The 13489-nt window shown below is 51.6% G+C and overlaps 1 protein-coding gene across 1 annotated transcript in view; it reads left to right on the top strand.

Moving 5' to 3' along the window:
- The window catches only part of SMYD3 (SET and MYND domain containing 3), a 464760-nt gene that overhangs the window by 306164 nt on the left and 145107 nt on the right, over window positions 1-13489 (top strand). Inside the window, exon 7 of the mRNA XM_006756044.2 lies at window positions 3631-3741. Within this exon, the coding sequence (XP_006756107.1) occupies window positions 3631-3741 (111 nt within the window). The remainder of the gene's footprint in view (window positions 1-3630; window positions 3742-13489) is intronic.

A 13489-nucleotide genomic window follows, 5' to 3' on the forward strand; every position in this document is an offset into this window, starting at 1 on the left:
GGTGGGTGGTGCGTGGTGGGTGGTGCGTGGTGGGTGGTGAGGGAGGCTGTAGGAGTCTGTTTCCTGGGCTTGAATGAAATAAATAATTAGCCTCCTGTTGCCCAGCTGCCTGGCACGACCACGCATGGGCTCCGGCCCTTGTAGCGGAGTCGTGCGTGGGTCAGCATCTTCTCTGGCGTGGCAACTCCCGGATTTGTTGGCTTCGCACTGGGCACATCATAATCACCCCGTGAGCCCTGCCGTTGGTCTGATGTGAAGCCGGGGCTGAGGCCCGCGGGCCAGGGGCTGGGTTGAGAATTAGGGCCCTAGAGTGAAGCCGAGAGGGAGCGGAGATCAGCTCATCTACCTCCTCACCTCATTGGAGGAGACCGAGGACCTGTGCCTGAGGGAGGGACACGGGGGGAGGGGGTGCGCTGCCCCGGCCTCGCTAACAGGCTGCTGCTGAAGCTGCTTAGACGTGGGCATGGGAACTGGGGTGCAGCGCTCTCTGAATGAGAGGCGCTCACCTGGCTCGCCTTTGCACCTCAGAGGCAGCCCTGGCTTCAGGTCACGAAGCAGAAGAAAGATGTGGGGAAAGCGCATGTGGCTGTGGGTTGGGCCCGAGGAGCCAGGGGTCTCAGAACAGAGCTTAGCAGGGGCTTGGGTGGTCCAGGATGGGTGGTGGCGGTCAGGGCTGGGTGGTATGGGTCGGTCCAGGCTGGGTGGTGCGGGGAGGTCCAGGTGGGCGGTGCGGGGAGGTTCAGGTGGGCGGTGCGGGTAGGTCCAGGTGGGTGGTGCGGGGAGGTCCAGGCCCGGCGGTGCGGGGAGGTCCAGGCTGGGCGGTGCGGGGAGGTCCAGGCTGGGTGGTGTGGGGAGGTCCAGGCTGGGTGGTGCCGGGCGGTCAGGGCTGGGTGGTGTGGGGAGGCAATTGCACCTTTTTCCTCCTACACTTTCCCCTCTCCCCCGCCATGCAGCCCCCATAATTATCTTCTGCCTGTGAAAGCAACAAGGCGTCATTTACACAGCATGCCACAAGCTGATATATGTTAGGGTAAGAGAAACCTGGGCGGGGGGGTAGGAGCTCCAGGGTGCGTGGAACCGGGCTGCTATTCTAAATAGGGGCTCAGGTCAGACCTCAGGGAGAAAGTGAGGTTTGAAACTCAAAAGAGTTGAGGGAGGCCCCTGTAGTAGATATGGGAGGGCCCGTAGTGGATGGGGGTAGGGCCCCATAGTGGATTCGGGGGAGGCCCCGTAGTAGATGGGGTGCAGAGCCCCATAGTGGATCGGGGGGAGGGCGTAGTGGATGGGGGAGGTTATGTAGTAGATGGGGGGAGGGTATGTGGTAGATGGGGGAGGCCCTGGGGTAGTAGGGAGAGGGCCCCATAGTGGATGGGGGGAGGGTATGTAGTAGATGAGGGGAGGGTATGTGGTAGATGTGGGGAGGCCTCAGGGTGGTGGGGGGAGGGCCCCATAGTGGATTGGGGGAGGCCCCGGGGGGGGGGGGAGCAGGAGCGGGCAGAGGAGCAGCGTGCACAGGCCTGGAGTTTCGGGTGTGGAGACGGAGGAGACCCGGCTGCATGAGGAGGGGAGAGGCGCTCAGACAGGGACCAGGCTGGACTGAGGCCTCGGCTCCCCTCGCTACCTGTTCTGAAGGACAGTGTTTTCCCTAATTCATTGCAGACGAATATTTTTGTGAAATTCCAGGGAAATGACTTACTCAAAAAACAAAATTTAAAATAAACATAGAAAGTAAAAGCCTAATATTTTATATGAGAGGCACAGCAAGTTTCTCTTATAATTGCTATGCAGTTTGTGAATGTCAGCTTCACTTATGCCATGCAGACGAGTGCGGCATGGCCAGCATCCGCCAGGAAGCGCACTGGAGCTGTGGGGACGCATTGAGAGGACTTGACCTTTGCTCTAAGGCAGTGGTTCTCAACCTGTGGGTCGCAACCCCTTTGGGGGCCGAACGACCCTTTCACAGAGGTCACCTAAGACCATCGGAAAACACCTATATAATTACATATTGTTTTGGGGATTAATCACTATGCTTTCATTATGTTCAATCTGTAAGGATGCAATTGGGGGTCACCACAACATGAGGAACTGTCTTAAAGGGCCGAGGCATCAGGAAGGTTGAGAACCACTGGTCTAAGCAAAGGGGGAGCTGTGGAGCAGAGGACGCTTGTTTCAGAGGACGGGGTGCAGGGGCCCAGGGGACTCAAAGAGACCAGCGGTGAGACTTGCATCTCACAGGAGCAGGGGTGGGGGCTCAGACCAGGGTGGTGGCAGCACTGGAAAGAGCAGAATGATGAGTTGAGCCCACAGAACTTCCTGGCGGACCCCATGGGGCGTGAAGGAAAGAGAAGTCCATGGTGCCGCCGTGGCTTCAGGTGATTACACCAAAGATGAATTGCTGTCAGCGGAGGTTGGGAAGGTGCCGGCTGAGATACACAGGTCGGGGTCGGGTGGGGGGACTCAGTAGTTGCATTCTGTATATTTTGAACTAGACTTGCAGCCCCTAGCCCAGTGATGGCGAACCTTTTGAGCTCGGCGTGTCAGCATTTTGAAAAACCCTAACTTAACTCTGGTGCCGTGTCACATAGAGAAATTTTTTGATATTTCAACCATAGTAAAACAAAGACTTATATTTTTGATATTTATTTTATATACTTAAATGCCATTTAACAAAGAAAAATCAACCAAAAAAATGAGTTCGCGTGTCACCTCTGACACGCGTGTCACAGGTTCGCCATCACTGACCTAGGAGATCTGTCAGGTGAGAAATGTGTCAGCATCATGATGTTCCCTGAAGGCCTGTGTCCTGAAGTGGACTCTGGGGGCTACACAGAAACCCGAGAAGCCCCTGGAGTGTGCCTTCTCTCCTGTGACCTTTCACCTTCCAAGACAGGGCACAGTTGCTGTACTTGGGTCACAGGAAGTCAGTTTAAGAGCCTGCAGCGGAGGTTGCATCCTGACATGAGGTTCTCCTCATGCTTTATTCCACTTTGCTTTTGAGTCTAGTCGCCAGGAAGAAAGCAGTCTCCTCCTTGCAAAGATACCAAGTCTGGTCGCCCCTGGGTTCCGTGAGGACGCTGTAAGCAATCTGGCCACGTCATCTGCCACCCATTGGCTGCCAGGGCTGTGTTGGCTCCTCTATTACCAGTGATTGTAGAATTTATTAAACACACCTTAGCGACACCTAACATATAATAGTTCTTGATATTTTACTGCCCAGTGAATGAAAGGTAAGTGGTAAATGTGTCCAGAGTTAATGAGCCCAGTTCCTTAAAATAAATATATGTGCCCACCACATAAGATTGGACGGTATTGCAAGGAAATTTTACATGTGATTATTTCGGTGGAGACACGGAGTAGTATCTCATCTCGTACGCTTTTTGGTGTGTGATAAAGATATGTTTTACCCCCATCGGCCCCCTCCAGCCTGCCCCACCAGGCTTATCCGTTTATTTTGTTCATGAGATTCCACATATGAGGGAGATCATGTGACATGTAATACTTGCAACAATAAAGATTTTAAAAAATAAAAATAAAAGTATGTTTTACTTTAATAATTAGCAATAATAATGGCCATTTGGTAAAGAAAATGAGCACAGCAGCCACATGGCCCCTTTTCTCTCTGGCCCGCAGCTCACCATCTGCTACCTGGACATGCTGATGACCAGTGCCGAGCGCCGCGAGCAGCTGAGGAACCAGTACTGCTTCGACTGTGACTGCGCCCGGTGCCTGACGCAGGACAAGGTATGTGCCAGGTGGTATCCAGCAATCTTGCTGGGAACTCTAATGTCATTGATCCACACCTAAGTGACCGTCACTGCATCGTAGGAAGCGGAAGTGAATACAGGAGTGCACAGGGCTGCCCATGTTTCATTCACTGGAACTGTTATCACCCACCAGTGATGGGAGGTTTAACCTCAGCAGGGACCCATGGCGCACAGAGTCTGAGGGAATGTAGGCATTAAACGTGTCTCACACCCAGACCTTTTGACGAAATCTAGTGTATTTTCCTCTGTACCACAACTTCCTGTGGCCTCTGATGCCAGCGTTCATGGAGAGAAGGCCCATGAGCTCATTCTAATGCTGTAGGAACCAGTGAACATGATCTGTTTCTTATGAAAAAGAACTTTTAGAAATATGTGAATCAGGTGGGAAAAGGTGGACCCACTGCTAATAGTTTCCCAGGATTCCGTCTCCTTAGCGTCAGCCTTCTCCCACGCAGGCTCGGCGGGAAGCGTAGGGGCTGCCCTGGGCTTCTCCCAGACTCACCTGGAACGTCGGGCAGCGAGCTCGCTTCCACCCACAGCCTTGGATGGGGATGGGAAGGCCTTCGGATTCAGTGCCGCTTCCGTGACATCTGTATGGCGGACCCGCAAAAGTGTCTCAAATGTGTGCTTGTATTCTGTTCCAATTGGGGTCATGTTCGCTTTGGCTTATTGTTACAGTTGAAATCTGGCTAGAATGGTATATTAGGAGAGGGCTTGGCTACAGAAAGCCGATAACTGAACTGACTTTAGCAGGTGTATTTGTCTCAAGAATCCTAGAGAAGCTACAGCCCAAGACAGGAGCAACTTCTCAGCCAGCTCATCACAGGCCAGCATCCTCCGGTCTTGCTCCTCAGCCGTCCCTAGCATGTGCCTCAAGGTCCCAGGCTGCCTGCTGTCCCCACCCCTACTGAGTGTGTCCAAGCTCTGGACATGGAAAAGAAGAGGCAATAAAAACCAGAGAACAGACCAGCCAGTGGGGCTCAGTGGTTGAGCGTTGACCTGTGAACAGTCTTGCTCCTCAGCCACCCCTAGCGTGTGCCTTTTGTCCTCATGGTCTCAGGCTGCCTGCTGTCCCCACCCCTTCTCAGTGTGTCCAAGCTCTGGACATGGAAGAGAAGAGGCAATAAAAAGCAGAGAATAGCCCGGCCGGTGGGGCTCAGTGGTTGAGTGTTGACCTGTGAATCAGGAGGTCACGGGGGGGATTCCTGGTCAGGGCACATGCCCAGGTTGCGGGATGGATCCCCCAGCGTGGGGTGTGAAGGAGGCAGCCAATCGATGTCTCCCTCTCATCGATGTTTCTCTCTGTCTCTCTCTGGAAACTGGGTGTTCACTTTTCAGCCTTTATACTCGAGGAAGACAAGGGCGGAGGAGGCTGTGAGTGGTAGCCCATCGGCAGTGTCCACCGCATCCACTGAGACCATCTTCTTCCTCTCTGAACTAGCAGCTTGTTTAATATTGTATTAGGGTGCTTTAGAGAAAGAGAACTAACAGGGTGTGTGTGTGTGTGTGTGTGTGTGGAGGTGAGGAAACTGGGTGTTCACTTTTCAGCCTTTATACTCGAGGAAGACAAGGGCGGAGGAGGCTGTGAATGGTAGCCCATCGGCAGTGTCCACCGCACCCACTGAGACCATCTTCCTCTCTGAACTAGCAGTTTGTTTAACACTAGATTGCCCAAGGAAGTCATTTGCCACTTGTCATGACATGGACGGACCTTGAGGGCATTATGCTAAGTGAAGGGAGTGGGACGGAGAAGGACAAATACAAGGGAAGGAGGCTGATGGTCTCAGGGAAGGTCCTTCCAGCTCTGTGGTCTCATGTTTCTCTGAGATGTTTCCTAGTGACAGTGAGTGGGTGAGTGTTTAGTGTGAACTTGCTTTCAGTTAGTTCATCAGTTATATTGTAAGTTTCTATTTCCATGAGTTTTATTCTGATTAGCAATATAAATCTCCCTTCTAAATCGCCATGCTGTGGATTTGCTCTGAAAACATAACAAAGGTAAATCCAGCCTCGTGCAGTCCCAAACGATCGTAAATTCACAGTAAGTTCCGCCAGAAGCAAATTTACTTCAGAAGCAAATTTACTGTCAGGCTTATGTGTCTGCTTTTCTTGGAACCTAGAACCTTCGTCTAGGCCTCCGTTTATTAGGTGCCTGTGTGCGCATGTGACTGCTCTACTGTGTGTCCTGTTTCAGGGAGGCAAGAGGCTTTCAGTAGTGGGTGTGATTTACGTGTGTGGGTGAGTTGTCATCTGTAATCAGCAGCTGCTTAATTTTGGGGGGACGTCAAATTTACCTCCAAAGAAGGTTTTGGAACGATTTGGCTTCTCCTGTGGCTACCCAGCTCAAAATACAAGGCAATAGAAGCAGAACAGACCCAATGGAATTGAGTGTTTCCATAAGTTGTGTGTAATATGTAGCGTGCTTTTTGGGTGTCGCATGTTTTGTTGCCAAAAAAACCAAACAAACACCCAAAAGCCCATACTTCCTTGCCATGACAGTCTTTCTTCCTAAAGCCTGGCACAGCTGGTTGATCCTTCTGTTAAAACAGTGTCTTTTAATTTAGCCACAGCCCTGATGCCTCACTCCTCGATGGAGTGCCCCTGACTGGTCACCTGGCCCCCAGTCTCTCCCCTTCCATCCATCTCGCCGGCTTATAATGTTCCTTTAGACGCCACTTCTCCGCGCCAGAAGTCTACAGCGTGGAGCAGTATCTCTAGTCTTCGGGGTCAGCGTCTGGCTCTTACCTTGGCATCCACTGTCCTCCAAAGCAGGGGTCCTCAAACTTTTTAAACAGGGGGCCAGTTCACTGTCCCTCAGACCGTTGGAGGGCCAGACTATAGTTAAAAAAACAACTATGAACAAATTCCTATGCACACTGCACATATCTTATTTTGAAGTAAAAAAAGCAAAACAGGAACAAATACAATATTTGTATTTGCATGTGGCCCGCAGGCCGTAGTTTGAGGACCCCTGCTCCAAAGTCATGCCCCCATGATCCAGCTGCCTCGGTTTCTGGTCTCTACTTTTTTCTCTTCGCTCTTCTCTTCCTTTACGTAACCTTTGTATCTAATTAGACCCCTTTCTTCACCCCCAAGATTCTAACGTGGCCGACAGGCACACACACGCACACACACATAGTAAAGCAGCAACACAGTTTGTAATGATTGTGAGATAAGAGTGACCATGACTCAGCTGAAAGCAGGTTAGTACCCGGAGTGCACGCCATGTGATTTTACATACACGATGTGCTCCAGCTTTCCCAGCAGCCAAAGCTAAGAGACTGGTCTCACAACTCGCACCCGGTCCGCGGCCGGAGCACGGCTGCTCCTGGCACCGAGGCCCGCGGCTCACAGGGTCCCCTGAGGTTGATGGCCAACATTCTTATCAGAACTCCCCAGCAATGTAAATGGCCAATTTTCATAACATTCCTCCATGAGGCTGCTTGGCATAATTTCAAATTATAATTTAAAGAAAAGAAGTAACAAAAACGGTGAAGAAATATGTCATCTAAGTTCTCATCTCACTGATGGTTTGCTTCATTCCAAGAATATAATTAGACTAGAACAGGGGTGAGGAACGTCTGGCCCGTGGGCCGTATAAGGCCCGCAAAATCGCTTGGTCTGGCCTTGCCAAGGCATCAGGGGTGAGTTTGTTAAATGTTTGACCGAATACAGCAGGCCATCGGTTAAGTACTGTTGTATGGCCCGAGAATGATGTTATAACTATCCACATGCCCCCGGCAGAAAAAGGCTCCCCATATTCACGTTATTTGTCGTGGTTATTTTATTTTATTTTAATTGTTACTAAAGTGATACACGTGTGCAGTTTGAAAGTCGGAGTACTGGACCCAGATGAAACGTAATTAGCCTTGCTCTGTTTCCGCCCACGTCCTGCTCCCTGTGGTCAGCGCGTGGCTTCTGGCCTTTATTCTTGCCCCTGGCAGAAAAAGGCTCCCCATATTCACGTTATTTGTCGTGGTTATTTTATTTTATTTTAATTGTTACTAAAGTGATACACGTGTGCAGTTTGAAAGTCGGAGTACTGGACCCAGATGAAACGTAATTAGCCTTGCTCTGTTTCCGCCCACGTCCTGCTCCCTGTGGTCAGCGCGTGGCTTCTGGCCTTTATTCCATGTTTCCCAGAAATAATGCTCCCTTAAACCATGTCCCAGGGAAGGATTTGCTATTGAGTTTGTTTAATGACATTTTTAATTTCCCGGGTTTCGGATTCACCTTTTACCTGTTCTGTTGGATAACGTTGTGTTCACTCTAACGCGTGCCTCTCTGTTGTTTATTTTCTGACATTGGTCAGGCAGCGCCGTAGCTGATTTTACTGGACTCAGACCATGCTCTGCTGGCTGGTTTTCGCTGGTTACCTTCCTTAGCGCTGCATTTCACTGAGTGTGTTAGCGTTTGGGACAGCAGGCTCATGTTTGTTCCTTTCTCTCTCCCTGTGCTCATCCCTCCAGCTGGGAGCTTTGTACTTGCCTCTCCCAGGCCCGTCAGGCCCAGCTCAGAACTGGACTCAGTGGCGTTGGCACCTGCTGTGTCCCAGTGCTGTGGAGGCTGCGCCAGGTTCGGTTACTAGGAGATGGGCATCTGTGGCGAGCGGGCACGGCCATGGCACACTCAGCCCCACGCTGGGCGCCTTATGTGCCGCGCCACCTCAGCCAGGGTCAGTGAGCCTGAGGGGGGCGGTGAAGGATGGAGAAAAGACAGACAAGAGAAAAAGCTGGGTCTGGGTGGGACCTCTCCTCTCTGATAGAGAGCTAGCGACAGCGCCATGGACTCCAAGCCGTGTCTTTATTTTATAGCAGATTCCACGAGGCAAAGTAAGGGCGTGGTCAAGATGTTTACAACATTCTCGTGGGTTTAGAACAGCCATGGGCAAACTATAGCCCGCAGGCCGGATCTGGCCCGTTTGAAATGAATAAAACTATTGAAAAAAAAGACCGTACCCTTTTATGTAATGATGTTTACTTTGAATTTATATTAGTGGTTTTGATCTTACTCAACTACATGCACCTGAACTCTATCAAGCCCACATCACTCAGACACGTGGGGCCACGTGTTCGGACCATAGGTTCAAGCTTACAGCTATAGCTGTTGGCTATAATTGTGCTGGGAGGGCCCTGCCCTCCAAGGTGGGACTTGCACGTGGCCATGGGAGGACTGTGCCCTCTCATGAGTCCGAGGCTTGAACCTGTCCAAACACTGTAGCCGCTCTCCACAGGCTCTGCCTCTGCCGCCAGCCTTCCCAGGCCCACAGCTCCCTGTGAACACTCAGCTCAGGGAACAGGTGTCCTCAGCCTCTGACTTATAAACAGGAGCTCCTCACCCCCGGCTTCAGGCTGCAAGCTCCCCTCCTCCCCTTTCTCCGGCGGAGCATTTCGGTCCCGTTAAGCCTCGAAACTGACCTGACACTGCGACTCCGCTCCCCGACCTGTGGCCCCGCGTGCTCAGCTCACTGCTGCCCACTGCTGCTCCACGTCTGTCCAGGGAGGTGTGTGTCTGGTATGTTGGCCTCGTAAAGCTATTGGTACTTTGGTTCCTCTTTATGTTTTACGTCCCAGTGCTCCGGGTCTGGAGCCGGGGGAGCACTCTGGAGCCTGGTTTGCTTGCAGGTACATCGGTGAGGATTCAGGTATTTGGAGCCAGTGAACACGTGCGGATAAGCACCGACCCGAATCTCCGAGCACTCCAGGCGCCTGTGCCGCTCCCTGGGCCCGGCCTGTCTGAGGGAGCTGCTCCTTCTTCCCCCACCCGGGACCTGCTGTGGGGAGAGCTGAGCCACGGGCCACTCGGAAAACTGTGTGGTCAGTGGCCCTGGCGGGGGGAGCCCTGGTAAGTTCCCATTCGCTGATGCTGTGATTCTAAGCCCACTACCTCCAAGCAGGGTGCATTGTTGTCTTTGGCAATTATTTCAGTTTCTTTTCCCAGGCCCTCCGGGGTAACAAGGGATTGATTCCCTTTCTTTGATCCTACTGAGGCCTCCGCACTCTGTGAGCAAGGGAGCCCTGGGGTAGCCTGTGTCCTACAGAGAGGACGGGGGTCCTGGGGTAGCCCGAGTCCTGAGAGAGGACGGGGGTCCTGGGGTAGCCCGAGTCCTGAGAGAGGATGGGGTCCTGGGGTGATAGCCAGTGTCCTGCGGAGAGAGGACAGGGTCCTGCGGAGAGAGGGCGGCCAGCACTAAGCGAGCTGCCTCAGTTCCCCTCATTCCCACACACGCTGCCCCTCAGCCAGGCTGTGCCTGTTGGCCGTGAACTTGGGCACAGGAGGCGGGATTGAGCCGAAGGAAGGAACAGTGATTTCTGAAGAAGGAGTAAAAGCACATCGAGTGAGTTAAAGCCGTAGTCAAAGGAATGAGCGTTCTCTGCCCAGAAAAGGTTTTTATGGAAACTTGAGTCAACTTGAAATACGAGCAATTGCTTAAAGGACATCAGTGAGCCAGGATTGGTCTCTGCTCTTCCTCGGTTTTGTTAACATAATTGTACGAAGAAACGCTGCCTGGTGGGGTGGGAGCCGCCCGCTCTGGATTGTTGTCTGGATCGGGTTTTAGCCATCGAGGCAGGACGTGTGTCCTGCGCCCGGACTTTTCATCATAACCCAATCCCCTTATCTTCAGGAAGATTAGGGCGATCTGGCAGGGGGTTAAAGAACCCCCCCTCCTCTGTGCTAGAGTGAGAGAGAGAGAGAGAGGGAGAGAGAGAGAAGGAAGGAAGGAGGGGAGAGAGAGAGAGAGAGAGAGAGAGAGAGAGAGAGACGCTTTTAATAGCCAGAACTGGACACCACTGCATGTTGCCCACGTCTTGCTTCCTCGACAACTGGAAGAGTGGGTCTCCCTGGGGAGAGCACAGTGCTGGCCGTCATTTATGTCAAAGCGAGAAAGGGACTTACTGACTTCGTAGCCACCCTCACACCTCCCCCCGGCGGTGGCGTTGCCGTCAAACACCGGGGAGGCTCCTAGGCTGGGACGGGGCCACGAAGCTGGCCGGGACAGGAACAGTGAAGCCTGTGTCGCCCTGGGCTCTGTGTTCACATCCCAGAATGTGGGATTCCGTGCCGCCTTCTCCCCGGGACAGGCAGCCCGCTCCCACACTCCTCCACTTGGCGTGATGCAGTTGGTATTCAGCCATGCTCTCTCTCCCATGGATTTATGAATATGAATTGTGGGTCTTCAGGTCCTGCACAGGGGTCAGAAGAGGGTCTTTGCAGGCTGTGTGGTGACATGGCTTCCACCTCACCACCTTCCTGTTCTTGCACAAAACGCCTTCCTGTGGCTTTTGGTCTACAAGAAGCTCTGGCTGGGACGGATGCAGTGAGGCAGCTGCCGGGGCACCGAGTGTGTTCCGCGTGTCCCAGGTGCAGTGTGCAGGAAGGGCAGCTGACGGAGGTGAACTTCCTCAGGGAATGGAAGTTACAGCACCTGCTAATGCTTGGGGCCCTTGTGTGATCTCTGCTGATTCACATGCCTCCTCTCGTTTCATCTCTACGGCCTTCAGAGGGTGTGGAATAAGTTAATGGGGCTTTTAGCTTCACATCTATGTTCTTAACTCCTCCATTACGCTGTCTCTATCCTATATAATAAAAGGCTAATATGCAAATCTACTGAACAGCGGAACACCTGGTTGCTATGGCACACACTGACCACCAGGGGGCAGACACTCAACGCAGGAGCTGGGGAAGTGCCGCTCAGCCAGAAGCTGGGCTCATGGCTGGCGAGCACAGCAGTAGTGGCGGGAGCCTGTCCTGCCTCCACAGCAGTGCTAATGTGGTGAGAGGGCCTAAGCCGGCAGTCAAACATTCCCTGAGGACTCCCGGAGTGCGAGAAGGTGCAGGCTAGGCTGAGGGACACCCGCCCCCCCAAGTGCACAAATTTCATGCACTGGGCCTCTAGTAATTTTATAAATAACAGATACACTTTCCACATCTTACTATTTAAATGTTGACATATAATTGGCATTTGGTAAAATTTACTCTCCTGAGTGTACAGTTTTGTGAGCTTTGACAAATCCATGCCATTGGCAACCACCACCCCAAGACACAGAACAGCCTGTCACCCCCAAGTTCCCTCCCACCGCTGTGTAGTCAAGCCCTACCCCCACTTCCAGCCCCGCTAACCCTGATCTGCTTTCTGTCCCTATAGCTTTACCTTTTCCAGAATGCCATGGAAATTGTTCCAAACTCACTTGACTCTGTCTTCCTTCACTTGGCGTGATGTATTTGGTATTCAGCCATGCTCTCTTTTCCATGGTTTTATGAATATGTAATCTCGGTGTTTGGTTCCTTTTGTTGCCAGGTAGTATTCTGTATCCCCAGTTTGTTTATCCATTCACCAATTAAGGACATTTAGTTCCTTTCCAGTTTTTGGATATTATCAATATTCATTTACATACAGGTTTTTGTGTGAAGATAAATTTTCATTTCACCTAAGAGTCGGAGAATTGCTGGGTTGTGTGGCGAATCTGTGTTTGACTTTATGAAAAATTAGCAGTGTTTTCCGAAGTGACTGTACCATTTTGAATTCCTAACAACAATGAATGAGCGTTCCAATTACTCCATGTCCTTGATTTTGTCAGTTTTGCTTTTGTTTTGTTTGTTTTTTATCATTCCAATAGATGTGTGATGATATCACATTGTGGTTTTAATTTGCATTTCCTAATGAATATTGATGCATTTTTTTTCATGGGCTTAATGTACCATCTGTATATCCTATTTGATGATACAGTTGTTCAAATCGTTTGCCTATTTTAAAAATTCGGTGTTTTCTTCATTTTGAGGGCTCTTTATTCTTATGTGTACAAGTCTTTCATCAGATATGAGCCTGTATTTTTTTTTTCTATCTGTGGCTTGTCTTTATTCTCTTGACAGAGTCTTTTAAGAGCAGAAGTTTTAACGTTTGATCTAATACAGTTTTTAATATTTATTTCTTATGGATCAGTCTTTTGATGCCACGTGTAAGAAATCTTTGCCAAATCCAAGAGAATAAAGATTTTTTCTTCCATGTTTTCTGTCATAGCCAGAACTGGACATCACTGCACGTTGCCCATGTCTTGCTTCCCCGACAACCGGAAGAGTGGGTCTCCCTGGGGAGAGCACAGTGCTGGCCGTCATTTATGTCAAAGCGAGAAAGGGACTTACTGACTTCGTAGCCACCCTCACACCTCCCCCCGGCGGTGGCGTTGCCGTCAAACACCGGGGAGGCTCCTAGGCTGGGACGGGGCCACGAAGCTGGCCGGGACAGGAACAGTGAAGCCTGTGTCGCCCTGGGCTCTGTGTTCACATCCCAGAATGTGGGATTCCGTGCCGCCTTCTCCCCGGGACAGGCAGCCCGCTCCCACACTCCTCCACTTGGCGTGATGCAGTTGGTATTCAGCCATGCTCTCTCTCCCATGGATTTATGAATATGAATTGTGGGTCTTCAGGTCCTGCACAGGGGTCAGAAGAGGGTCTTTGCAGGCTGTGTGGTGACATGGCTTCCACCTCACCACCTTTCCGTTCTTGCACAAAACGCCTTCCTGTGGCTTTTGGTCTACAAGAAGCTCTGGCTGGGACGGATGCAGTGAGGCAGCTGCCGGGGCACCGAGTGTGTTCCGCGTGTCCCAGGCGCAGTCCCCAGCCAGCGTGTGCGGAGTGTGCAGGATGGGCAGCTGACGGAGGTGAACTTCCTCAGGGAATGGAAGTTACAGCACCTGCTAATGCTTGGGGCCCTTGTGTGATCTCTGCTG

Source organism: Myotis davidii, unplaced genomic scaffold (genome assembly GCF_000327345.1).
Source record: "Myotis davidii unplaced genomic scaffold, ASM32734v1 scaffold333, whole genome shotgun sequence".
NCBI lineage: Eukaryota > Metazoa > Chordata > Mammalia > Chiroptera > Vespertilionidae > Myotis > Myotis davidii.